The sequence below is a fragment of the Castor canadensis genome, chromosome 1, assembly GCF_047511655.1.
Source record: "Castor canadensis chromosome 1, mCasCan1.hap1v2, whole genome shotgun sequence".
NCBI lineage: Eukaryota > Metazoa > Chordata > Mammalia > Rodentia > Castoridae > Castor > Castor canadensis.
Genome location: NC_133386.1, coordinates 206,430,806 through 206,456,348, shown reverse-complemented (window position 1 = coordinate 206,456,348; position 25,543 = coordinate 206,430,806). Strand labels below are relative to the sequence as shown.

The following is a 25,543-nucleotide window of genomic DNA, read 5'->3' as shown; positions in this document are numbered from 1 at the left end:
TGTCTTTCTGTAGTGGCTTGCATAATGGCTCTGGGCAGTACTGGGGAGTTAGGCTAACATCCTCCATGCTCCTAAGACAAGGAACATTACCCCTGTTAAGGTCTTGAAGCAGCCCCTGAGTAGGTCACTGGGACTGCATCCCTTCCAGGTCTGCAGAGGGCCATGGGCAAGCCTTTTCATTTTGTCGGTAATCTCTTCAGTTACCCTTCCGTCATCATCACTGCAAACAGCAGTCACTCAGACTGAGCTTCCACATACCCCGCCTCCGAGGCTAGCGAATAGTCCAAAGCCAAACGGTTTTGGTAGATGGCACTGTGTATTCTAGTTTGTCGTTTGGCTAATATGTCGAGGGCTTTAGCTGTTTCATTAGTTATAATCTCAACCTCTGCCTGAAGCCGAAGGTGCGGGTAAGCATACGGATTGGGGTGCGATAGCCCCAGGAGCCATCTTCTGCCCGTGTAGCTGGATCACAATATTGAATGAGCCACTCTGGAGGCCATTCATTGTCCTTCTAGTCCTCCATTTGTAGGTCAGCTCGCTTTTTCCTGTTCATCCTCCCCTCACGTACGGAGACTGTAATGTTTCACCTTGTGAAGGGGAGCAAGAAGAAAGCAGCTCCATGGTGCCCAGCACACAGCACACACGCACCAGTCACTGGGAAGGGTCTTGTAAGCTTCGTTCCTCCCAGGTCCAGCATGGCCCCTTAGTTGCCTGCCACTCTACACCCATGGTCCGATTATTCCAGGCTTTTGTAGCCAGCAGGTGAGGTCAGGACTCCACGTGATTGAAAACTCCCCACCACCGAGGCTCCTGAGTAGTGTCATTGTGAAACTTTTGTCCCAAGCAGATCAAGTGCCCTACCAAGATGGAGAATTGGCCTTTTGGATGGGAGATACAGTAATTCCCAATAACAGAGGTTTTTAGGAGCCAAATGCTCTCCTGTGGCCAGGGAGAGTGGTTTTCTCTTGTGGGTTTAGCAATTTTGCCTACCATGGCCAATGGTCTCCCATATTCATTCCTCCCCAAGCATAACACGAAGTTACGTTCAGAGTTTGTGTTATGGGCTCAGCTACTGAGAGGAGCAGGTTTTTGGTTGTAACTGAGATGGAAAACACTTTGTATCTCCTCGTAAAGGAGTGAAAGACCTGGTATGAGGAACTCTCATGAGTGGTCATGATGAGTTGAAAATGCAGCAAAGTACCAGGGTCTGTTTCCTTTCCATAGATTAAAATGTCAAACTTTTTCCCTACTTCCTAGCATGTTTCATTGAGGTTGAAAATAGTGAAATTTTTTCACTAATTTTGTAAAAGAGCAGCAGTTCCATGTGGGGTATGGACCTCCCCTTCAAGCCAAGTTGCCCACTTTTCACAACCCCAATAAGGGCAGTAGAGTTGTTCATAGGATGCACAACCGGATGTCCCACTGTTATCTTTTGGGCATATATACTTGTCCTTTAACCTGTAGGTCCTTTCCCAGGCTAGCCTCCGACAGTCGTCCTAAGGCCCAGTGTTTTTAGCTATTGCGGCACACACACATCACAGTCTGTGGACACAGGTTGGTTGGGATCGTTAATGAGCTTTCCATGCTGGTGAAGCTTTGGACCTCTGGCCATTACTCTTGAGGGCAATAGATGTGGTTAAAACAGATAGACTGACCATCATGAAAGCACACCGAGTGGGTGGTATGGTTGTGGGTGCGTGACTCAACAATGGTGCCTGCACAGGAATAATAAGTATGGAAAGCCAGAGTTTTGGTAACAGCACTCCCTATTCTGATAGTCTGCATATATGAGTCACAGTCCAAAGCCTGGGGGTCCCCACGTAGAGAGGTGACCAAGATTAGCAAGAAGAATACATGGAATGGACTCATCCTCAAAGGTGAGATGGGCGACTTCTCAAGCTTCCGCAGTGACTAGAGCAGGGCTGACGTCTCCTTGTCTGTGGTCTCCTGTTGTCTTCTGGGAAGCAGGGTCCTGTCAGGGAAGGGTGCTGGTGTTTTGAAGGGTGATCTTGCATGGTGAGGCTGGGTCAGCACTCCCATTCGAGGGAAGCTGGCTTCACTTGGCTGTGGTGGATCTAGGGAATGATCTCTGCTACTTTAACTGTGGTGGGGGTGGCCAAAACAACAACAAAAGGGCTCCTCCAGTGGGACTTCAGCTGTTGAACACTCCATTCCTTTACCCAAACAGCATCCCCTGGTTTATAAGGGTGCGTGGGAGTTGTCAGGCTAACGGGGAGTCTCTCTCTTACCCAGTCATTGATTTTTAAGAGAATCAGCCTGAGGGCTTGTATCTGCTGCCTCAGGGTGAAGTCACCTATTTCCTTAAGGTCCCCTTGCAGGCCCTTGATTAAAGGGGGTGGATGCCCAAAAAGAATTTCAAAACCCTTCTGTTTGGTGGGGCCGGACCTAATCCTGAGCAAGGCTGTGGGCAGCAACTGATCCCATTGTAGGTGGGTCTCCTGGCATAGTTTTCCCAATTGCAATTTTAGAGTCCTGTTTACATGTTTTATTTTCCCTGAACTTTGGGGACGGTAGGCTGTGTGTAGCTTTCAAATTATTCCTAATCCCTTAGCCATCAACTGTACCACCTCAGCCACAAAGGCTGGCTCATTGTTTGACCCAATAGACAGATATTCTGAATCAAGGCATGATTTCCTTTAATAGGCACCTGGCCACTTCTTGGACTTTCTCAGTTAGAGTGGGGAAGGCTTCCATCCATCCTGAGAAGGTACAGACAAACACCAGCAAATATTTACATCTTGGCCCTTGTTGGGAATTGTTTCTGGCACAGATTGCACCTATCACCTTACTTATGTTGGAGAGGTTGGGGACATAAAAATGCTGGGCCAAGGGTGGTCTTGAGAGCTGTCCACCCTGAGCGAGTTTCTTCACAGAACCATTTGACAAATGTGGGAGCCCATGACTCAGGTATGGCAATGCGGCCATCAGTAAACTTCCACCATCTGTCTGGTAGAAAAATTCCTCCTTCAGTCTCAAATAAAGCCTGTTTTTGCAAAGTATACTATGGGTCCCATTTAGATAAGGGACACAGGAACAAGGCAGCTGTCAGTGAGGCTGAGGTTTGTCCTCCTGTGAGGGCTGTTCACCTGGCTTCCCTATCAGCCTTTCAGTTTCCCCAAGCAGCTGTCATCTCCCCCTTCTGGTGCCCTCAGCAGTGCATGACTGCTACTTGCTGAGGTGTCCATATGGCTTCTAGTAATTCCAAAATTTTTGTTCATATTTAACACTTTTTCCTCCTGAGTTAATGAGCCCCTTTCCTTATATAGGGCTCCATGGACATGAATGGTAGGAAAGGCATATTTAGAGTCTGTGTAGATATTTACTCACACTCCTGCAGCAAGCTTGAATGCCTGCATGAGAACAATGAGCTCAGTCAGAGGTCTCAACTGGCAGTGGTCCTGTTTCAATGACAGCTTCCAGAGTCACTATGGTATATCTGGCAAAATATGTGCCATCCCAGACAAAGCTGCTGCCATCCATGAAACACTCAATGTCCGGAAGACCGATAGGCTGATCAGTCAAGTCCAGCTGGCTGGAGAACACCTTCTCCATAACCTCTAAGCAGTCATGCCCCAGTGGGCCTGAGTCAACTGGTAACAGGGTGGCTGGGTTTAAAGTCTTAATGACCTCTAGCTGGATATGTGGGTTTTCACGTAGCATGCCTTGATAGCTGACCATTCAGGAGTTTGTTAACCAATAATTTCCCTTATATTCCATGAGAGTCAAAACAGAGTGGGGTACTCGGACTGTGAGTTCTTATCTCAAAGTAAGTTTGCCTGCTTCAGCCACCAAGATGGCAGTGGCTGCAAGGGCACACAGGCAGGGTGGCCAGCCTCAGGAAACTGCATGAAGTTGTTTTGATAAATAGGCCACTGGGCAGTGCCAGGCACCTAGCAGCTGGGTCAAGACTCCTACAGCTGTCCCAGTCTTTCATGTACATATAGGAAGAAGGGCTTCATCACATCTGGCAAGCCCAGAGCAGGGGAATTTGTGAGTACCCTCTTAATTTCTTTAAAGGCTTTTTTTTTTTTTGTCTCCCCATGGGTTCCTGTTCTCCCCCCACTTTGTTGCTTCATAAGGAGGTTTTTCCAAGAGAAAGTGATTGGGGATCCAGATCCAGAAGAAACCTGCAGCTCCTAGAAATTCTCTAATTTGTACAGTGGCACATAAGGGGGCGGGGACTCCTTGGGGTCCCCCACTAATATGGATTTCTCTGGCTTTTTACATTTTCCCCTGTACTTGGAAGCTGCTGCTGCCCTGGCTACCATAACCCTACATGCTTTCTCTAGGTGGGGCTTTAGCCACATGGGCTGACTGAGGACTGCATCCTGCCAGCAGTCAATGTAAGGAACTATCTGGGTGTTCTAGGCTTCCCTACAACCATTTCAAAAACTCTATTGACTATGACCTTATCTAGTGACCCCTCCAAAGGCCATCCTACACCAAAAGCAGGCCAGTCTATTTCACAGAAGGTCCTAAGCTTGCCAGGAGTCAGCTTGACCCCATTGTCTCCATTAAATCCCCTCTTAAAGTTCTGGGGGGGGGTGTTATTCTGACCTCCTTCCATTCCTCCATTTGCCAGACCTCAAGTCAGAGACAAAGACGGAAGGGATGAGGGCTGTGGAGAGGAGGTAAGGGGTCCTCCTCTCTAGCACACAGGGGAAAACAAATAACACCACTCACTTCATCCATCTCTGGCTGCTCCCCTCGTGAGAATTTAGGCATCTCTTGGCCTTAGTGAGTCCGTATAAGCTCCAGAGTGGAGGCCCTGTCAGGGCTCACCCTAGACCCACGGATCAGGACTCTGCATTCACTTTGTAACCAGGCTGCCTCTCAGGCTCGCTCTTTCACACACTCACATAGCACAGTACTTCCACCTCACTCCCTGAACCTGCAAGACACAGTTTCACTCCAATAAGGGTGTTACTTGGGTGTCTTTGCTGGGAGTTGATCAGACTCCCCTTCTGCCTCCTCAGGCAGGCCTGAATTTGAACCCGGGTTCTTAACAGTCTGATGAGCAGGCCTCTGGGTTCGTTCCTGAGCCTTCCCATGTTCCTTTGTGTAACCAGAACTCACCTCCTTGGCTCACCGGTAGAGGGGCTCCCTCCCCTCAGATCAACATGGTCTGGTGGTGCCTGGCAGGGGTGGCCCTCCCGGCAGGCCAGGGCCACTGGGCTAGTGACAAGGAGGTAAAAACACCAGTGGATGGCTCAGACAGACAGAAAGGGCACCAAAGCTTTCAGGAATCAAGTTTATTAAGCAAGCTGGCAGAAACTCCCTTTCTTTTTGCATGAGACATTTCCAATCCAGAGAAGGAAATTTATACAGAGTAACACCGCAGACACACATGTCTCCAGATCTATGTTTGTTGTCTGCTCAGGCCACTGGAGGGTCCCCATGGCTGGGCGATCCCTGTGTACCCCTTTCTTCCTCCAGTGGGGCAGCCTTCTGAGGTCAGTGCTTGCCTCTCCTGTTGAGTGCTTCCTGCTGTCAGGCTGCCACTGGAGCCTGTCCATACACAGTCCGTAGGGGTGCACTGCAGCTTTCCTGCCTTAGGTAGAAAGCATGTTAGGTGTCTGAGCCCTGCAGCTTGCTTTCTCTTTGCTCCAAATTAGATTTGAAGCTCAAGTTTATTCTTTCTTTCTCACAGCTGTGGAGTCCTTGGGCAGAAAAGACCACACGTGGTCAGGCAGCCCCTGAAGCATTAGGGTAACCATGCATCCACATTTGCCTGGGGCAGCTGGGTTTGTACATTTTTCCTTAAGTCCATGGCCTTGACCTTCACAGTATTTGTGCAGAGGTTGAATTGCTGGCTCACCATGGAGCATCATCTGCCAGGTCCCTGGGAACCCTGGTTCAAGCCTGCATTTATTCAACTTTTTCAGGACCTCTGTTCCCAGAGATGGAGGGTGTTATTATTGTAGTTCCCAAACACAGTGTGACCCACTCTCAGAGTTCTGTTGCAGTTCTTATGTGCGCTGAAAGCCCTAATCCAAGGTGGCCATCTGCAGCCTGGTCTGGGTCTTTGCTAGGAGTTGTGACTGTCCTTGGATGGAGGAATGGGTTTGCCCAGCTACCACTGCTTCTTGGGGACCCTGAGTCTCCCAGCTTCAGCCTGCTCACAACTTTGGCTTCTGTTCCACTCCTGGTCCTGGAGACGATTTTCCTTGTGAGGCTGGCACTGACTTTCTGTGCTATTTTTGCCAGTACCTTTCACTGTTCTGTGTTTGAAGCAGGGGGTTATTATGGTGGGGATGGCTGCCTTCTGACCTGATGCCTGCCTTTCTTCTTCTCCCACTGCTTAATCTTCACAGACAAGTCAAAGGTAGCCATTTCCCTCATGTGGGAGGTTTTACACTGCCTCACAGACCTCTGGTGGATCCCTGTGATCATGGCCACAGCTTTTTAACGTGGGCTTCACAGCATTGGGCCCAGAGGCAAAGGCCTCCCTGGTTCTGCCAGCTGCTGCCTCTGCTCATGCTTGGGGGAGGAGGAGAAGGGAGGGGCTATATTCTTGCCTTTAGGGATCCAACACACATACACACAGGCAGCTCCTGCCAGTGGCCATGCCAAGAGATGCAGGAACCTGGTCCACGCTCCTTAGGTCTCTGAGAATCCCTGGGCTCTCTTTAATGTTCACACATCCCATTGTTCTCCGTTTTCCCCACAGAGATCCGGCAGCCATGCCTCGCAGCCCGACATCCAGCGAGGACGAGATGGCCCAGAGCTTCTCTGACTATTCCATGGGCTCAGAGTCGGACAGCTCCAAAGAAGAGACCATCTATGACACCATCAGGGCCACAGCAGAGAAGCCAGGTGGTGCAAAGATGGATGAGAGTCAGAGCCACACACTGGTGATCCGTGTGGTCATCCAGGACCTGCAGCAGACGGTGAGCCCCTGTGCCCATGGCACTGACTGAGCACTGTGTTAGTCTGTTCTTGTTGCTATAATCAAACATCCGAAGTAGGCTACTTTGTAAAGAAAAGAGGTTTATTTTGGCTGAGGAATCTGGAGGTCCAAGGTCAAGGGTGTCATCTAATGATGACTTCCTTGCTGGCCGAGTCCCCAGGTGGTATAAGCAGTCACATGGCAAAAAGCAGGGAACTTGCCTGTGTCTGTGTGGTTGCTCTCCCTGTTCTCATAAAACCACCAGGGTTCAATTGTTGGGTTACACCCTAGTGACCTTAACTAGTCCTAATCATCCCCCAGAGGTCCCACCTTTGGGACCATAGTTGAATTTAGTTTTTACTCTCTCAGTACCTTACAATGGGGATTAAATTTCAACCCAGGACCCATCAGGGACACAAGGCAACATTCAAACCATGGGATTTCCCCACTGTGCTTCAGGCCAGGCCTTGGGCACTGAGAGCCCCGGAGCAGTCCACAGTCTCACAGGGGAGCCAGGCAGCAGGCACGTTGGCCAGCAGGACCTGAAGGGCCATGTGTGAGGTCTCAGCCAGGCCCAGCCTCTTGCTGGCTGCTTACAGCATGTGTGGACACCTGTACTGTTCCACACCTGTCTCTCTGCTCCTCTCTTCCCCACACTGCCCAGCCAGTACCCAGATGTCCCCAGGTCCTAGGCACAGTGTCCTGAGCTACTCCCTGTAGCCCCGGGGCTGCTGCTTTGCCACATGGGTCACCCTTTGTGCCTGTGGCTCTTGTGGGCAGCTTTGTCCCCCAGAGGCTAGCTCCTGGTACTTGGCAGGGGCAGAGGCAGGTTGGGTGTGATGGATGGCTGTGATGTGGTGGTGGCCCGTGACCCTGAGGATGCATACTGACTTTTCCTTCTGCATGTCGTGGGACTTTCAGGGGAGTTGGAGGCTGCTCTCCCTAGAGATGCGTGCTCCCAGTGCCTTTCCTGTTCCCAGGCAGGTATGGGTGTCATGCACATGCTTGTTGTTGGCTCTTTGCTGGTCTGGGTAATTGGTCTTGGCTGCTTCCTGCTCAGTGTAGTGACTCAGGGTTGTGCCCTCTGCTTTCTAAAATCACTCAGTGACTGGGTGTCTGTGACCAGCCAGGGCTGTGCTAGGCACTGGGGAGGGGGTGATGGCGTGTGTGTGTGAGAGGAGGAGCATTGAGGGGTGATGCAGTGAGGGAAGAAGGGAAGGGGTAGTGGTCTTTGGGCTGCAGGTTTCCCAGTTCCCGAAGGCAGGATGCCTTCAGTGCGATGCGGCTGGAGTGTGGGGAGTGGGGGCTGGTGGCAGGAAGTTGGTGATCGGGGGTGGGGATGAGACCTGAAGTTCGTTTACCAGCCTCTGCAGACAGTGGAGAAGCCTTTTATTCTAGCTGGTCCAGGGCTGAGACCCTCGGAGGTTCAGAGTCCTTTCTAGGTGAGATGACGGTTTCTTCTGTCTCGTGGGGTCTCCTAACTGATATGTGCTTCTTCTCAATTAGATCTCATTTGCAGAAAGTCACTTAGGATCTCTTTGATCTCCAGAGCTAGGGCATAGAGATGAGCTGCCCTTCCCCCAAGCACGGCGAGCAGGAGGGGACGGACGTAGGGATGGCGTGGTGGTCAGGAGCATTTCCCTGTGGGCAGAAGCTGAGGTGTGTCTCCTGAAGTGGTTCTGCCAAGCCGAGCCCCGAAGAACAAGAGGGGTGCCTTTAGGGATGGTGGGGTAGCCCAAGGAGGCAGGGCGCTGTCAGGTGTGTGGGCTTGGGAAACGGTCAGGACAGGTGTGTGATGGGATTGGGGACGTGTGGAGCAGCTGGATTTGAGCGCCCCATTGAGTCTCTTCCCAGAGCCCTGAGTTTCCAGACAGAGTGGGGGACACTGTGCGTAGGTGACCCTGAGAAAGATGCTCTTTCAGAGGTCATCATCCCAGATCACAGCCAGCTGCAGCCACAGCGAGCACCTTGGCAGTCGAAATTCCCTTGTTTCTCTGGGTCTGGTGACCCCAGAGCCATTGCCTGGTTGCCTGTTGGGATGGGATAGCTACCACCTCCTCAGGGACTTTCTGCAAATGTGTGCAGGAAAGGAACAGCCCTGTGCCTTCTGGGTCCAGAGTGTGCTGGGGTAAGTGACCAGCTGGCTCCTTCATTGTTCACAGCAGGGACCGTGCCTCGGGCAGTCTTAGTGCACGGTGCTGGAAGCACAGAGGACATGGCGTCACCTGTGGCCCCTTCTCTGGGAGACATCGGCGGAGATGGCAGGGGTACACAGTTGGTGAGAGGCCCCTTTGCTGTGAAGAGAACACCGGGGCCATCAGAGTTAGGATTCCCAGGGCTTCGGGTGAGACTTCTGGCTGTCTCTGGGGTCCTTGGATTTTATAGTCCCTGTGGATGTCGGGGAGCTGGCAGGACCTGCCACAATTTAGAGTTGGATTAGGGAACATGGGGCCATGGGCTGGTGGTGAGATGGGATGGTAGCTATGACCTTGGAGGCTCTTGAGGCCTAGTCCTGGGGTCCACCTTGGATCAACCTGGAAGCGTAGAGCATCCTGGTCTATTGTGGCAGGAGAGGGTCTGTAAGCTACAGAAGAAAACAGCTGTGCTGCCTGCTGGCCACAGGTTGCTGCAACCTTGCAGCTTCTCTCACTTCCTTTTCATATCCAGGGTCTCAGCTTCCCTGTTCCTCTTGGCCTCCTGACTGCTCTTGGCCTCCGGGCTCCCCTCGGCCTCCCAACTCCCAGGGTTGGGTCTCCAGCAGGGTGAGATCTATGACTGTCCTCTTTCCTGGTGTGCCTCTCAGCCCAGCAGGGACTCTGCTAGTTCCAGCCTGCTCTCTCTAGGGAGGGCTGCTGACGGAGCTGAGGAGGCGTTTCCGCTGATTGTGCTCTAAGAACAAGATCAGCCCGGTGGCCTCTCCTTCCAGGGACACTCAGGGTGACCCAATGCCCAGAGCTAATCTGTAGCACTGCGACCCCAGGCCACACTGGCAGCACACGGTGGCCTTTGAGGAGGGTGTCATGGCTCTTGGTGGTCTTCTTTCTGTGTCATTTCGCACCTTTGTAAAGGTTTTATGTGAGTATGAAGATGTCAATTCCAGAAGAACCCCCATCCACATTTCATTTCTTGCAGTTTTAATTGGCCACAGTCTGAAAAAATTATAAGATAACTTTCATTTTCATATATTGTGACAGTAATTCCATTTTATTGATAATTGTTGTTGCTAAATCCTCCTGGGTTATTTTGTAGCTTAAGCGTTACCATATGTGTGTGTGGGGAGAAGAGCATTTGTAGGGTTCAGTACCATATGCAGTGCCAGGCATCTCCTGAGGGCTTGGAGCATGGCCCCCACAAAAAAGAGGGGAGACAGATGCAATGCAAAAGGTACAAATGCCAGTGTCAGTGGTTGTCACTGTCAGCATATGGTGGGTCCCATTCCACCACGCCTCTCCAAAGGGTTACAGGGAGCCAGTAGCTAGTGTTACAGCTAGAAATACACTGGCAAGGCTGGGCTTAGTGGCTCACCCCTGTAATCCCAGCTACTGGGGAGGTAGTGATCAGGAGGATCACAGTTTAAAGCCAGCAAGGGCCAAAGGTTAGTGAGACTCCATCTTAATAAGCTGGGTGTGGTGCTGCACACCTGTCATCCCAGCTACGTGGGAAGCATAAGTGGGAGCGTGGCTCAGGAAGACCCTGAGACCCTGCTTGAAAAATAACTGAAGTTGAGCTGAGGTTGTGACTCAAGTGGTAGAATGCCTGCCTGGCAAGCACGAGGCCCTGAGTTCAAACCCTAGTACTGCAAAAAAAGAAAGAAAGAAAGAAAGAAATGCATAGGGGCAGACTTCATACACACTGCTAATAAATTATTATTCACATTATTTATTTAAAATTTAAAAACAAGAAGACAGTGAAGGAATTGCTGGCGGTTGTTTTTTGCCCCAAGAAAGACAGTTTTTCAAGGACATCTATGAAGAAGCAATTATGAAACTCGGCACGACTAGAATTTGTTGTTTTCCCTTACAGATTTTTCTCCTTTCTCACCGTGCGTTTTTCTCTAGCCCCTAGGCGGCGGGGGAGTGGGGGGGTGGGTAAATTAAGCCGATTGTCATGACAGGGAGGCTGCCAAAGCTCAGGCGTTTGACAGGTCTGTGATGTTTCTCTTCCCTTCTCTCGTCCACTGGGGTCGGCAGGAGGAAGAAGTGGGAGTCTTGATCCACGCAGACTTGCAGGGACCCAGGCTCCTTCTGCTCTGTAGCCACGCCATTCCTGGAGTTCTGCAATCCACCCCGGGAAGGTGAGGGAGGGGAAGAGAACTCGGGGAGCACATCACTCCCCCTTTCCCTCAGGAGGCTGCCCTGCCCCTGGCTGCAGAGAGGCTGGACGTTAGGTTGTGAGCTCTGAGCCCAGGAAGGGTTGGTGAGCTGAAGCTGGCTGTGTGTGCACTTCCGTGGGGACACACGAGTGCTCACGTGCGCACACACGCACACCCCTCTCCTGTGGGCGCAGAACTATTTGCAGGTGGTCACTGTGAGTCACACTTCACATCCAGCCTGCTCCCCGTGTCCAGGGCTAAGTGCCCCGGGAAGTGTGCAGCCTTCACAGGGGCCTTTCCTTCTGTGGCTCCCGGTTCCATTTTACTCTGCACTGGATGCAGCTCGGTGCTGAGCGTCTGTCATTGCTGCTTTCAGGAAGAGTTCCCGAGGGCACTGCCTCCTCAGTGAATGCACGGTTGAACTTGCTTATTTGGGGGACTCGGGTTCTATAAATGACCTTGCGCTCTGTAAAGACACCGTGTTTGCTGCACGATGTCGGCTCATTAACATGAACTCGTGGCCAGCCGCACTGTAACTCAGGCTAAATCGACAGGCTTTAGCACTCTGCCGGAGAGGCGTTTTTAATGTCAAGTTATCTGACCAAAAAAACGTGACAAACGTGCCACTGAGTAGACTGAACAAGGACCCTTGTTTACAATAGGGAGCTGAAGACAGGGTGTCTCCTCATCTCACCTCATACGCATCGGGCGACTCAAAGACTTTGTCTGAAAATAATCAGTGACATGCAGAAAGTATTGACTTTGGCGTTACAAGGAAATTTCTTCGAGTAGGCACATCCCCAGTACGGAACCCACAGGTAACGGGAGTGTGTTTGGAAAATGACGTCCCTGGTGGGTGGTGTCGTCTTGCCCTGGATGTTGATTTGGGAACCTGTGGTTTATTGTTTCCGTCCTGTAGGCAACTTTCTTTTGTGGCCGGAATCTCTAACCCGGTGGCTTCCATGGCTAGAGTAGAAAGTGTGTGTTGTTGACCACTCTTGATCTGTCTGAGAGGAATGTGTGGCCTGCAGATTCTGGCTGCCCTTCCTTGTAAGGATGCCTCCCTGTGATCTGGAGCTTTTCCTGTGTTGTCAGCTGGTCGTCCCTGTTTCAGGGGACGCAGTGGGCCTTCTGCTGGACGTTCCTTCACCACATCTGCCACTGGGGTTGCTGTCATCGCCAGACGTTTCTGTGTGTTGGTGATTCTCCCAGGCCTTCGTGTACTGTGTGTGCTCTTCCTGGCAAGTTCTGATCTGCTGTAGTCACATTACTCCGGCTTTCCATTCGGTTCCCGGCCCTGCACTCGCTCTTCTTGAAAATTTTTCTTTGGAGTCGTTGTTTGGTTCTTTGGTTTTATATCTCATTATTGCCCACCCCGTCCCCAGCATAAAGCTCTCTTGGAGATGGTTGGTTCTTCCTTTGTTGGGGCTGTGTTTTCCCCCAGATCAAAGGCTTGTCTGGTTTTGCGTCTTTCTTCCTCGTCTCCATTCCTTTCTCCTCACTGCGCCTTCGTTGTCCTCCGAGCCATTTCTCCCTGTCTCGTTCCAGTGGTGTGGCAGCTTGGACTTTCTGTTCTGACAGCACAGGCTTGAGCCTTGTGCTTGTGAAGTTAGATATGTCTGTCTGTCTATCTGCCCGACTTTTTACATGAAAAGGTGTGGGGGTGGGAAGGGTCGAGTCTTTTTAGAGGCCTGTGCTCCCTTTTTTTTTTTTCTGACCTTATCTTAACACTCTGCTCTAGACCTCCCCACCACCATCCCCCCCCACCACCAGGGAGCGTGTCTCTTCCTCATCACACCCAGCCCTTGGTGCATCCCTGCTCGGTGTGGAGCCCTGGAGGAGGGTCTCTCTGGACACACAGCCCTGCTCGCCTCTCATGTCTCTCCAGTCTCTGCCCACCTGAGGGGGACGGGAAGAAGGGCCCTGAGAGGGTGAAATAGGCACTTCTGCTGCCATAGTCTCCTGTTTCTGTGCAGCTTTTCTAGCAATGGGTAGTCTACTCTGGATACTTTTGGGATGGATTGTGTGTTTCCGATCACTTGGTCTGACCTTCTTGGCCCCAGGATGCTGCATTTCTCAACATCAGCCTCTCTGTGATAGAAGTGTCCCCGCAATCCCACCTCACAACACCTGTCTGACCCATTGCAGGGTTTTAGCCAGCTGGTTCCCTTTATTTCTGCCACTTCTTATTGATATGGGGAGGGGAAGAAGCTGTAAAAGCTTTTCTTGGATGGCAGACTCCAGTCTACACTGGGAAGCCAGAGGAGGTGGGGAAGGATGGGGATGTGGTGGTAGGTGCAGACCCCAGCTCGAGCCTTCCCTGTTCAGCCTGGCCCACCTTGCAGCCATCCTAATGCAACACATCCCTGTGGCTGCACCCCCCACAGGGAGGGCCAGTGCTCTGTAATTGTACCAGGAGGTGTTTTACAACTTCCTCAGCATTTGCCATATGTCAGGTGCAGTGTTAGAGGTTGATGTGTGTGGCTTCATGTAGTTCTGGTAGCAGCCCTGAGGCAGTCAGTGTTTCTGTGCACCTTGGTGAGGTGTAACACCTTGTAGCTGCTGAAATGGAACTCAGCATGGAACCATATCTGGATGTAGAGAGGGAGCATGGCCTGCCCATGCCGTTCCAGTCACAGGGAGGTTTATGATTCATCTGGTTTATATATGTGAACATGCAAATCAGACTTCAGAGCTAGTGAGGGGTGGGTGGCCTGAGGATGCTCAGGCCTGGGCCAGGGAACCTGCTGGATAAATGACCACCCAGGATGCTGGTGTTTGATGTGTCCAGTGACTGTTGGTACTGCAGCTGGTATTCACCATGGTGGGGTGACTGGCACACAGGCTGTACAGGAAGCAGTACTGGGTTGGATGGTCCACAGTCACCATGTGCCTGCCCACCCTTCACCATTTGCTTTGGGGCAAGGTACTGAAGGTCTCAGCCTTCTGGTCCTATGTGAGGGGAGGGAACAAACCCCTCCCCACTCTGTGAAGTGAGCCACATGGGCTGAATGTCTGGCTTAGGACAGGTTAGTGATTCCTGATCTAAACTCCAGATTCTAAAATACTCCCAAATCCTAAACTTTTTGAGACAGACGTGATGCCACAGTAGAAAATTTTCCAGCATGGGACTCTGTCATACACAAAACCTACGTGTCAAATTGTGGATAAGGCATGCATGAACCATTACATAAATTTGCTTTTTAGACTTGGGTCTCATCTTGCTATGTATATGCAGATATCTCCAAATTTGAAAACACGTGGAATCCAAACCGCTTCTGCCAGACATTTTGGGTAAGGGACACCCTTCCTTCCCCCAACATGTGGAGTGTGAGGCACTCAGTGGGCATGATTACCTGTCTTTATGTTCTCTGTGGGCTGCCTACCTCCAGAGGCTCTCGTCAGTTGTCAGAGGGGACAAAGGCCATGTGTCATTGCTGCTGTTCAATGCTCCATCCTAAGCCAGGGGCAGAGCTCAAGTGGCAGAGCACTAGCCTAGCAATATACAGTATGGCAAATTTTAAAAAGGAAAAGAAAAAGAGAGAGAGAGGTGCTCAGCTGCAGCCAGGGCAAGGGATCAGGCTGACAGGACCCTCTGGAGTACAGGGCAGCATGGTGTAGCTTGGGGCAGTGTCCACCCCACCGTGGGAAGCCCATACTCTACCTTCCTTCCCTTTCTCCTCCACTGCTCGCTCTGACCACTTCCTGGTGTGGCCCTCACTGTGTTTGTCTGCTCCAGAGGCACTGGAACCTTTTCGGGAATGGCCACCTGCACACCTACCCTCAGGCATGGAAGTCCAGTGATGCTTCGTGAATGTAGGGACCTCTGAGGCACTGTCTCCATTCTTGGGAGCATAATCATTTCTGGAACTTTCTTCTCTTCACTTTGTTCAAGACAAACAAAGCCCCTGGAGGCGGAGGCCAGAAATCCCATGGGCATAAATTCTCAGCAACAGAGCGGACATTGTTCTCATGTGAATCCCTTGCAGGCTGAGTCCTCTGACGGGGGACAGGAGACAGTTCCTGGAATCCTGCCCAGAGCAGCCTAGTGGAGCTTGCCAGTGAGATTGTCCCTGGAGCCCCAGTGTCCACCTGCTGGATGACAGTGCCTGGAAAAGCTGCTGGGCTGTCTTTCTACTGTCCCCAAAGGGTGCTGTCATCTAGATGTAGTGTGGCATGCCACCTCTCACTGAGTGTGGCTGCTGATGTTGGATTGAGAGCCTCAGGTAAGGCTGATGATCTCTCTCCAGATGCACGTGGAGCTCTGGCTGAACAGGGTCCAGGCGGGTGGGCTTCGAGTGGATGACAGTAGGCTTGGGCATGGAGAGGGCGTCTCTCTGGGTCATTCCAGATGCTCCGGGCCATGCATTGGCCCTTTCACATGGCCTTTACAAACAGTAGCCTGAGCCAAAGTCAGTGTCAGCCAAAGCGAGCCCCTCTGTCAACTTACATTTTTGGAGGATCGTGGATGAAGAAGTCGGGATAAAGTGGATGCCGAGACCCACAGGTCAGATTTTAGTCCACATTGGATGGCACATCCCTGGGAAGCAGAAGAAGGAAACAAGATGTGCTGTGATGTGCTTCTGGGGATTCTTGAGGGTGTCCAACACCAGTCTCTCTTGTCTCCCTGTCCCCCCACCTCAGCACCGGGGGCCCAGCGGAAACTGTTGACCCACGTGCCGATCTGCACGGCCCTGGTTGTAATGGCAGAGGTGCCAGGACCTGGCCTGCTTCCTGGAAAGCATGGTGTCCTTTTTCTTTAATCAGTGCTCCGTTTGTTACAAAATACATCTTCCAGTTAAGAGATTTCATTTAACAAAAATTTATCACCGTATCCTCCGCCTTTACCCTCTTTTTCTCTCTCTGATTCTCCCCCCTTTCTAATTCCCCCAGAGCAGAAGCCCCACATTTGCAGCTCTCCATCATGTCAGCTGTCCCCAGCGTCAGCTGAGGAGGTGCCCCCAGTCTGCCCCCTGCATCCAAGTAGGCAGTCCAATATGCTCGACTCTGAGGCGACCTTGCCCTTGAGCCTGTGGTGGAGGATTGAGCTGGAGGAGCAGGGCAGTGTCCTCACCTGCTCCTTCAGCTTCTTAATCCTCTGGATCTTTTGTTACCATGTTTGAGGTTTCCCATGCTTTTTAATAGCAGGGGGATTCCACCCTCCTTGGCAGTGCTTGAGCCCAGGTTCCATCCAGTGCTGAATCAAGGCCTGACTGCCGTCCCCTCCTTGAGGAAGGAGGGACCATGAGGTGGCTGCCTGTGGTGAGACGGTGCAGGAAGACACAGCACACATGGGTCGTTCTTTGAACAGCTCTGTTGGACCGCTCACTGTGCCACACAGTGATCTGACTCAGGCCTCGTTGCCCTTGGGAGGGGAGAGCTGTGAGTTTTCTTCCAGAGGCTCATGGAACCCGCGCTTCTGGAAAATGGGCAGCTTGGGTGACCATGGAGGGCTGTTCTGAGCAGTTTACTCTTCGTTACACACCTAGGATGCAGTTTCCAGGGGAAGCTGGCTCTGGCTTGTCCTCTCTGGCATCCCTGCCTGGCTTCCCCGCAGCTTGCGGCCTCTGGCTCCTGGCCGAGGCTCATTCCAGCAGGATCCCTTTCCTGGGATCCCGGCCCTCCCCTTCTCGTCTCTCTACCTTCTGCTCATCTTTCACCACAGAGCATAGGGACGGCCTCCTCCTCCTCTTGATGGCCTGGGATCGCTCTCCGCTCCTTACCCAGTACCTCTGCTGTCATCACTTCTGTGAAAATGTCAACCACGGTCACATCTCCAGTGTGACTTCTCATCAGAGGGCGAGGACCCCTTTCTCCCTGGACATCTTTCCCTGGGAAGCTCAAAGCCCCAGGAATGAAACCATGTGTGAGCTTTACCCTTTCTCTTCTCCGCACCTCCACTCCTGGCCCCGCTGTGCCTGATGCCTCTCTCAGCCAGGGGTTAACTTTTCTTTTTTTTAAGAAACCAACCCTGAAAAGCAATGACCAAGCTCTTAGTGAGTTATGATTTGCAAACCACGTAACTCACTCATCTCTAGCATTCGATTCATTGAGTCTAGGACATTTGCTGAGTTGTGCAGCCATCCCCTCTGTCCAGCTCTGGAGCATAGCCATCCTCCTGAAAAGATCCTGTGCAGTTACAGGGAGCTTCATTCCCCTCCCAGCCCCTGTCAACCACCAATCTACGCTGTCTCTTCTTGTTTTTCCTGTTCTGGACATTTCCATGTAAACAGAGTCACATGCTGTGTGACCTTCTGTGACTGAAGTTCTGCCACTGGGTGCATACTCTCTGTGGCATCTGTCAGAACCTCGTTCCTTTTTTGTTGTTGTCAAGTGGGCTCTTATTGGACAGATGGACCCCATTTGTGAATCCTTTCCCTAATTGATGGTCTGCTTGCGGGCAGTGAGGACCCTCTTTGATTTAGTCATTGGAACCAGAATACAGGGTCACACTGGGCCTCACCATTTTGTCTCTAAATCCTGGTGAGCCCACCTCATTCCCTAATCCTGTTTCTGTCATCTTCCTTTTCGGTCCCCAGAATAGCTCCTAACCAGATGTTTCCTTCTCAGTTTCCCACACAGTGCCCACAGTGGTTGATCGTGTTGGCCGCCTCCTTCCCACAATTTCTTAGTAAGAAGAACGAATGCTCCCCCATCCTGGCAGACCTTCTGCCACACTTCCTCTATGTCTTTCTTTGCGGTTATGATTTCACAGCAGTGCTTGGTTAGTGTCTCTGTCCACTGGGTGTCCCTTACTGTGCTTAGCTTGTCTTTGCACCAGCATCTGGGATAGCTGGATGAACACTGTCTGGCCAGAGGGTGAGTAAATTTCCTTAACCTCTCCAGCTCTTGCAGGAGGTTTCCTGGGTGTGGGGTCCTTAACTGTGAAGTTTTAATAGGATGCCTGTGTCTTGCAGTTTTTCAGCACAGGACCAAATGTTTTCTTTCTTTTTAAAATTTCAACAGAATTCATATAACCATGTAATTCACCTGTGGCAAGTGCATATTCAGCAGGTTTTAGTAAAGTCACAGATGAGTGGGCCCATCACCCCACTGATCTACAACTCCAGGTGTTTGTTTTCTCACCTCCAGAAGAAACCTCACACCCACTAGTCTTTCTCCCTTCTAAGCCCCGACCACCTGATCTCTCCATCCACATTTCTGTTCTGGATGTTCCTGAAGTCAAAGGATATATGGACTGAGAGGCAGAGTCACACTCTGTAGATTCTGACTGCTGTTGGGGACAAGCCTGTTCCCTCCCAGCCACACCCCAGACCCATGCTTACTTATCAGCTTCTTAAATGTTGTAACAAAACAGCCTCTTGTGTCATCTGGCAGCCAGGTCAACACAGAGATATAAAAACTATTGTGTCAAAAAGTGTATTGGTCCTGTGGGCTGCACTAGCTTTGAGAGCCCTGTCTCAGAAGGGACTCTCTTGTCCACCCATTCAGTTATTGACTTAAAGGAGATTCATTTGAGACTAAAGATTCAACTAAAAATTACTTGTTTGTAACCTTGAGTGAGCAAAACACCAATAATAACAAGGTCATAAGCATGCATGTGTCTACCCCACAGAATTGAAATTGTAAGCATTTGTTATTTTCAAACAATAGCATTACTGATAAAGTCAGTCTTTCTTATCCCTATTCCTACCCAGCAGGGGCAAACACTGTCATCAAGTCAGCATGAATCTCTCCTATCCTCTTTTTACATGTCTGTTACCACTAAACAGCACTTCACTAAAAAGAGACTCATTCTGGGCATGACCTTCATAACTGACTTTTTTCACTTAGCATCGTATTTTTGAGGTTTGTCTTTTTTGTCATTTTCCACCCATCAGTTATCCATTATCCATCTGTCCACCCATTCACTCATTCATCTTTCCTTCTGTCCATCTCTTCATCACCAATCAGGTATCTATCATCTATCCACCCATCTGCCCACCCATCCACCTACCCATCCATCCACCCATCCTTCCATCCACCCACCTACCCATCCATCCACCCATCCTTCCATCCACCCACCCATCCTTCCATCCATTCATCCACCCATCCCTCTATCCATCCATCCATCCACCCACCCACCCATCCATCCACGCATCCATCCACCCACCCACCCATCCACCCACCTACCCATCCATCCACCCATCCTTCCATCCACCCACCCATCCTTCCATCCATTCATCCATCCATCACTCTATCCATCCGTCCATCCACCCACCCATCCATCCACCCACCTACCCATCCATCCACCCATCCACCCAGCTACCCATCCATCCACCTACCCATCTATCCACCCATCCACCCACCTACCCATCCATCCATCCACCTACCCCCCCATCCACCCATCCACTCACCCATCCATCCATTCATCCCTCTATCCATCCTTCCATCCATCCACCCACCCTCCCATTCACCCATCCATCCATCCACCCATCCATCTATCCGTTTATCCATCCACCCATCCATCCATCTATCCATCTATCCATCCAGCAATCTGTTCACTCATTCATCTCTCCTTCTATCTGTCTCTTCTTCCACCTATCAGTTATCTATCATCCATCCATGCACCCATCCATGCACCCATCCATCCATCCATCCATACACCCAACCACCCATCTATTTATCCATCCATCTATCCAAAATGTCCATTTGCTCATCAGTCCATCTGTCCATCATCCATCCATCCTTTTGCATTTCAGAAATATACAGTAAGGATCTTTGGTATCTACTTTGAGTGACCCTGCCATGGTCCTATGTAATGTGTACTTGCATCACCTTTGTGGGGGAAAGAAGGCATGGAATCTGTTTTTCTTTGTAGTTTCATTAATTGGTTGCTAAAGCCGAGGATGGCCCATTCTGTGCCCCCACACCCTGCCTCCATCCTCTCTGTAATATTATGATGACAATTGCCTCCCTGTATTTTAGTGGAGGGGTTCACGCATTACAGCTTTACTCAGGACATTGGTGAGTCACAGTTTATTTAAAACAGCAGGGAGGCCCTGGGGCCTGCAGTGAATGGTACTGAGGAAAGTCGAGCCTTATCCTCTTGGATAAGTGTCCTTTCTCAAGGCACACTTGTGAAGGTGAAGAGGGACTCTGTTTTCATGTGAATCATTTTAAAAAACCAAAACTCAATGGAGCCAGCGTCAATTTTGTGCATCATGAGGCTATGATGCCACACCTTCCCCTCCAGACCTCAGGTGACATTTTATAGGCAAGAGAAGGTAGCCCAGCTCTCAGCGGTCTCTGGAGCCAACATACAAGTGGCCAATGTGCCTCTGTCTTTGGCTTAAGCTCACAGTTAATTCTCACTTAAGTCTCCGGAGAAAATAATGTCGAGGAAAGGTGGCTTTGGTCTGGAATCACCTCACTTTCATACACAAGCTTTGTGAATCACACCTTGCAAGGACACCATGGCTCAGAAGCCTGCTGGCAACAAGCCCATAATTCATCCTGTGCTGGTGTCCCACGCTGATAAGAATCACCGAGATGGTGGCTCTACCATCAGTATTTAACTTTCCAGTACTTCTGCCTCATGGTTGGATTTCCGTGATCCCTCCACCCTAACTCTACTTCCTGGATTAGACCTGCATCCTGCAGCCCCCTCTCTTGGGGTGGTGGCCCTCTTAGTCCACCATTTCCTGCTGCTTGTGCTGCCCCCTGACCTCGGCAGCCTCACCTGCCTCTGCTCCTCTCTCTAGATCTGTCTTCTCCACTCATGGCTCCCTTGTGTGCTGCTGGGAGCAACTTGAAGCTCACGAGTTTTGCCTTCAGATTCCCTTAGTTCTAGTCTCCTGCAGCCGTGTGGTTGTGGAGATAGCAAAGGTTTTGGAGTGTCCCTCCTTAGGTGAGGGAGTGGTGACCCTGCCCCAGGAGAACCTGGTGCATTTAGCGCTCTCCCTCAGCTGGCCACGGGCACACAGTAGGTGCTTTGTGTTTGCAGCCAGGCCCATCTAATTCCCTTCACCCTGGCCGCCTATTAGGCCACTTTAGTCTATTGCTTCTAAACTGACAACTGTCAGTTTAGACAGTGCCTGACTTTCTGCTTTGCAGCAGCCCTGCCTCAGATCTCACCCCTCTACAGAGGAAAATTAACCCATTTGCAAGGAGCACAGAGCCCCTCATGGATCCCTAGCAGTACCTCTCAGCTTGGGCTCACCTTGACAATCACAGAGGTGACCTCAGCCCCTTTACTGTTGCCAGTAGAAGCAGCCTCCCTGCCACTTAGCCACAGCACAAGATGGCTGCTGTTAAGCTCTGGTTGTTCCAGTTTCCTACTAATTGGAAAGGTGAATCCACACCCATGTTATCCCTTATCAATGTCCAAACACACAGAAGCATGAGCTTGACTCTTGGACTTCAGGGTCATCTGGTCAGGTGGCCCTTCTGGGTTAAGGGTATCTGCATTTCCCTGTCCTGTTGAAAGCCCTGGTCTTAAGCTTCAGTGGTACCAGGACCAGTATTTGACTTTTGCTGCCACAAGCCCCAGTCTGATGAGGCTTGTCCACAGCAAAAAGCATTATTTCACTTGGACAGTGGCGTTTGGGGGGTTGCTGGGTATGGCTTGGGCTGCTCTTGGTCTTGGCTGTCTCTCAGAGGTGTGCACCCTTGCAGATGGCTGATGAACAGGTGCTAAAGGGCAGAATCTTCCCGAGTGCACCTGGCCTCAAGTCCCACCAACCCCATGTTTATGATGAGTCTTCACAAACTCATCCTGCAGGAGTTGGTGATGGCAGGGACCGCACTGCGGAGGAAGTTTGGGGTGGGAAAGGAGCTCTGTATGGGCAGTGCGCTCAGAGGCACCGCAGAGCTCTTGCTGTGTTGCTTACGTGAATGCTCAGAGCTGGGAGTTTGTTTGCATGAGGGACTGTGCTTCCAGCCCTGGATCGGGGTAATGCCCTGTGTTTCCTCTGCGCTGCCACTCTGATTCTCTGCCCTTTCTCCTGTTTTGAGGAGTGAATTCAGGGCCTCACACTTGCTGGACAAGCACTCTCCCACACAAGCCATGCCTCCAGCCCTTTTTGTGTTTATATTTTGTGTTTGAGATAGGGTCTCACTAACTTTGCCTGGGTCAGCCTTGGGCTCTGCTCTTCCTTTCTCCACCTCCCGAGTAGCTGCATCATAGGCAGGTACCACCACTACCTTGGGTGGAAGTCGAGAGTGGGTGGACTTGAGTCTCACCTCGAGAAACCTCAGTTAATAGAGGCGGTGGAGGCAGGCACCTGAAAGCCTGCATAATTCTAGTCTTGTGTTGGTGAGCATCCTGTTCTGATTGCCTGCTGTAATGAGATGTATTTTATACACTGTAATATTTACTGCTCTTTCAGGTTTGTCTAGCCACTCCCTCAGCTTCGCCATTGTCCCTGCCTCCATCGCATGGGCCCTAAGCAATTTGGCCTTGTGCCTAAAGTTGTCTGCCCACCTTGCTGCAAGTCAGAGTAGCCTTGTTCGAGAAGCTGCTTCTGCTCTGCCAGGCTGGCTCTCTTCAGCTTTAGTGGCTACGGGATCTGAATTCTTGGGACCACACGAGCTACTTGTAAGCAGTGTGACCTACCTCCATGGGTATGTGACTCTCAGTGGGTTGCAGAAACTTGCTCTTGGCCACACCATGTTACAGGATGAGTGTGTCCCCCACCTCCAATTTGCACGTGAAGTCCTAACCCTAGGCCTTAGAATGTGACTGTGTGGGGAAATGAGGTGGTTAAGGTAAAGTTGAGTCATTAGGTTAGGTCTAATGCATCTAAGAGAAGGAAATGAGGACGCAGAGAAGATGCCAGCTATAAGCGAAGGAGAGTGGCCTTGGAGGACCCAGCCCTCCAACAGCTGGATCCCTCACTTCCAGCTTCCAGGACATGGGACAGTGAACGTTTGATGGGTAGGTTGCCTGCGTGTGGCGTGTTGTACAGCAAACGAATGTGAAGCGAGCTTTCAAGAGAGTTGTAGCATTCATAGGCCAGGTCCTTTCTGGCAGGATTTCTCAAAGATTAGGGTCTTCTGAATCATTAGCCTTACAAATCAGGGGTTGGCTCACTACAGGCCACACGCCCTCTCTGGTGCATTGTTCCCATGGCCTTGCAACTCCTGTCCTCAGTGTAGACCCAGGTTAGACAGTGGCCTCCACCTGTCTCCAGCGCCAGCCATCTTCCCGTTGTCTGGGTATTTGCAGTTTCTGGCTCATATCTTGCAGATGCACATTGACTGAGTGTGAGAGCAAGTATTCTTTACTGTCTCCATTTTCAATTTGACTTTGACCTGAACTTTACTGACAGGGGGCCCAGGTTCCACGCTGTTTAGCAGCACAGCCATCCCTAGCCCTGGTGCTTGTGGCTCTGAAGACTTCAGTGGTGTTTCTCCCTGCTCAGGAGCACTAATATAATAACACAAGATAAAGTATTTACTGCGTACTTGACTCAAAGCCCATCTTCCATGAATGGTAGCTCCCTCCATCACCAATGTTATGGAGTCCTGACCTTTCTTTAACCCTGGGTTATATTCTGTAGCACAATTCATTTTTAGGAACATTTTATCTGACATAGTTCAATTCCAGCAATACTTAAAAACTTCTAGTATGGTGATGCACAGAAAAAGACAGGCAGCTCAGTGTGGGACAGAAAGGAGCTGGGATCAGCTGAATGCCCAATGCTGGAATGCCATTGTGACACCCAGAAGGGAGAGCGTGTGTCTCTGCAGATGGGACGGACTGAGTGAGGAAGGACAGGGCTGTGGGACATTTGGTGGCCCAGCTCTCAAGACCGTAGGTTAACCTAGGCTAACAGAAGGTACAGGACAGAGTGGGCTGAAGCACCTCGCAGTCCCGGAGCAAGGCCCGAGGATGGGTTTAGGGACACTGGCTTAGGATGAACATGAGTGTTAGACTTGAGTGTCAGCAGCAAACAGTTGATTTGGAGGCTGGCGTCCAGCCTCCTCTGTGATGACATCATCTGACTGTAGGGCTTTGGTCAGCATGTGCCCTCATGTGGAACTGCCTGGTAGAGTCACCATCCCACCATGGCTGGGCCTCGGAGTGTCCTCTAAGATTTATTTTAACCTTATGAATTTAAGCTGGGGTAAAAAATCTTAGTTTTAGTGCTCCATCATCCTTCTGTGGCCTGCTCTTGTGCCTGTCCCCTGAAGCCCAGTGCCCTGCTGAGGGACCTGCTGTTTAGGACTCCCGTACAGTGTTGTCAGAGGGACACAGCCATGGCTAACACCCGTAGCGTGGTACCAGGTGTGTCCCCCTGTATCAGTACTACTGGTCCCTTGCCACTTTGTTTTTGTTTGTAAATGCTAGTGGCGCTTTGGAAGCGAGACTTTACTTCTTTGGGGGAAAAATTTAGTCTCCCAAAGTTCATCTCTTGTTCTGGGGATTAAACCGTCTCCCAGAGTGTAAGTGTGCAACACTGGAAAAATTTACTAGTAATTGGAAAATCTGAGTCAAAGGCAGACTTTGTCCTGATCCACAAATGAACATAAATGTCCTCGGCTTTCTCCATCATGATTGCACCATTTATATTTTTCCTGCCTTGAGGTTGGCGTGGGTGTGTGGAGAGCAGAGCAGTAGACAGTGATGTCTCGGGAGCCGGGCAGACTGGATTTGGGCTAAAACAAATCTCCATGTTCTAGGTGTGCGTCCTTGGGGTGCTTACTTGGGGGTCTTTGAGGCTCAGCTCCCTCATCTAGAAACTGGGAATATTATTATTATTGTTGTTATTATAAGAAAATAACAATAGCAATGATGCTCACTTATGGATGTGGCGAAGGTGAATGGTTAAACCAGTGTTCAACATGGCTCTGCCATGGTCACCATCTTCATTGTCATCACCGTTACCAGCAGGTCACCTTCGTCATCACCACCATCATCGTCACTGTCTTCACTAATGCTTTCATCATCACCATTATCACTGCCACCATCACCATGATCTCTGCCATCATCTCCGCGACCATTATTACTACCACCTTCTGCATCATCATAACCACGATCACAGTCACCACCATCACTACCACCCAGCATCATCACCACCACCATGATTGTCACCATCACCACCACCACCTTCATCACCATCAACCGTTACCATCACCACCACCACTGCCATCATCCCAATCACCATGTCACCATCACCATCATCACCATCGTCACCACTATCATTGTCATCATCTCCATCAACTCTATCACCTCCACCATCATCACCATTGGCACCACCATTGTTGTCTTCATTGTCGTCTCCATCAACTCTATCGCCTCTGTCACCACCCCCTCACCACCATCACCCATATTATCCTCATCATCGAGACGCTGAGATCCCTGAGGGTTAGATCCG

The 25,543-nt window shown here is 50.8% G+C and overlaps 1 protein-coding gene across 3 annotated transcripts in view; it reads left to right on the top strand.

Moving 5' to 3' along the window:
* Nucleotides 1-25,543, top strand: part of Shank2 (SH3 and multiple ankyrin repeat domains 2) — a 505,735-nt gene that overhangs the window by 68,774 nt on the left and 411,418 nt on the right. For all 3 annotated transcript variants that reach the window (XM_074050929.1, XM_074050919.1, XM_074050915.1), the window contains one exon: nt 6,692-6,911. In XM_074050929.1, the coding sequence (XP_073907030.1) occupies nt 6,692-6,911 (220 nt within the window). The remainder of the gene's footprint in view (nt 1-6,691; nt 6,912-25,543) is intronic.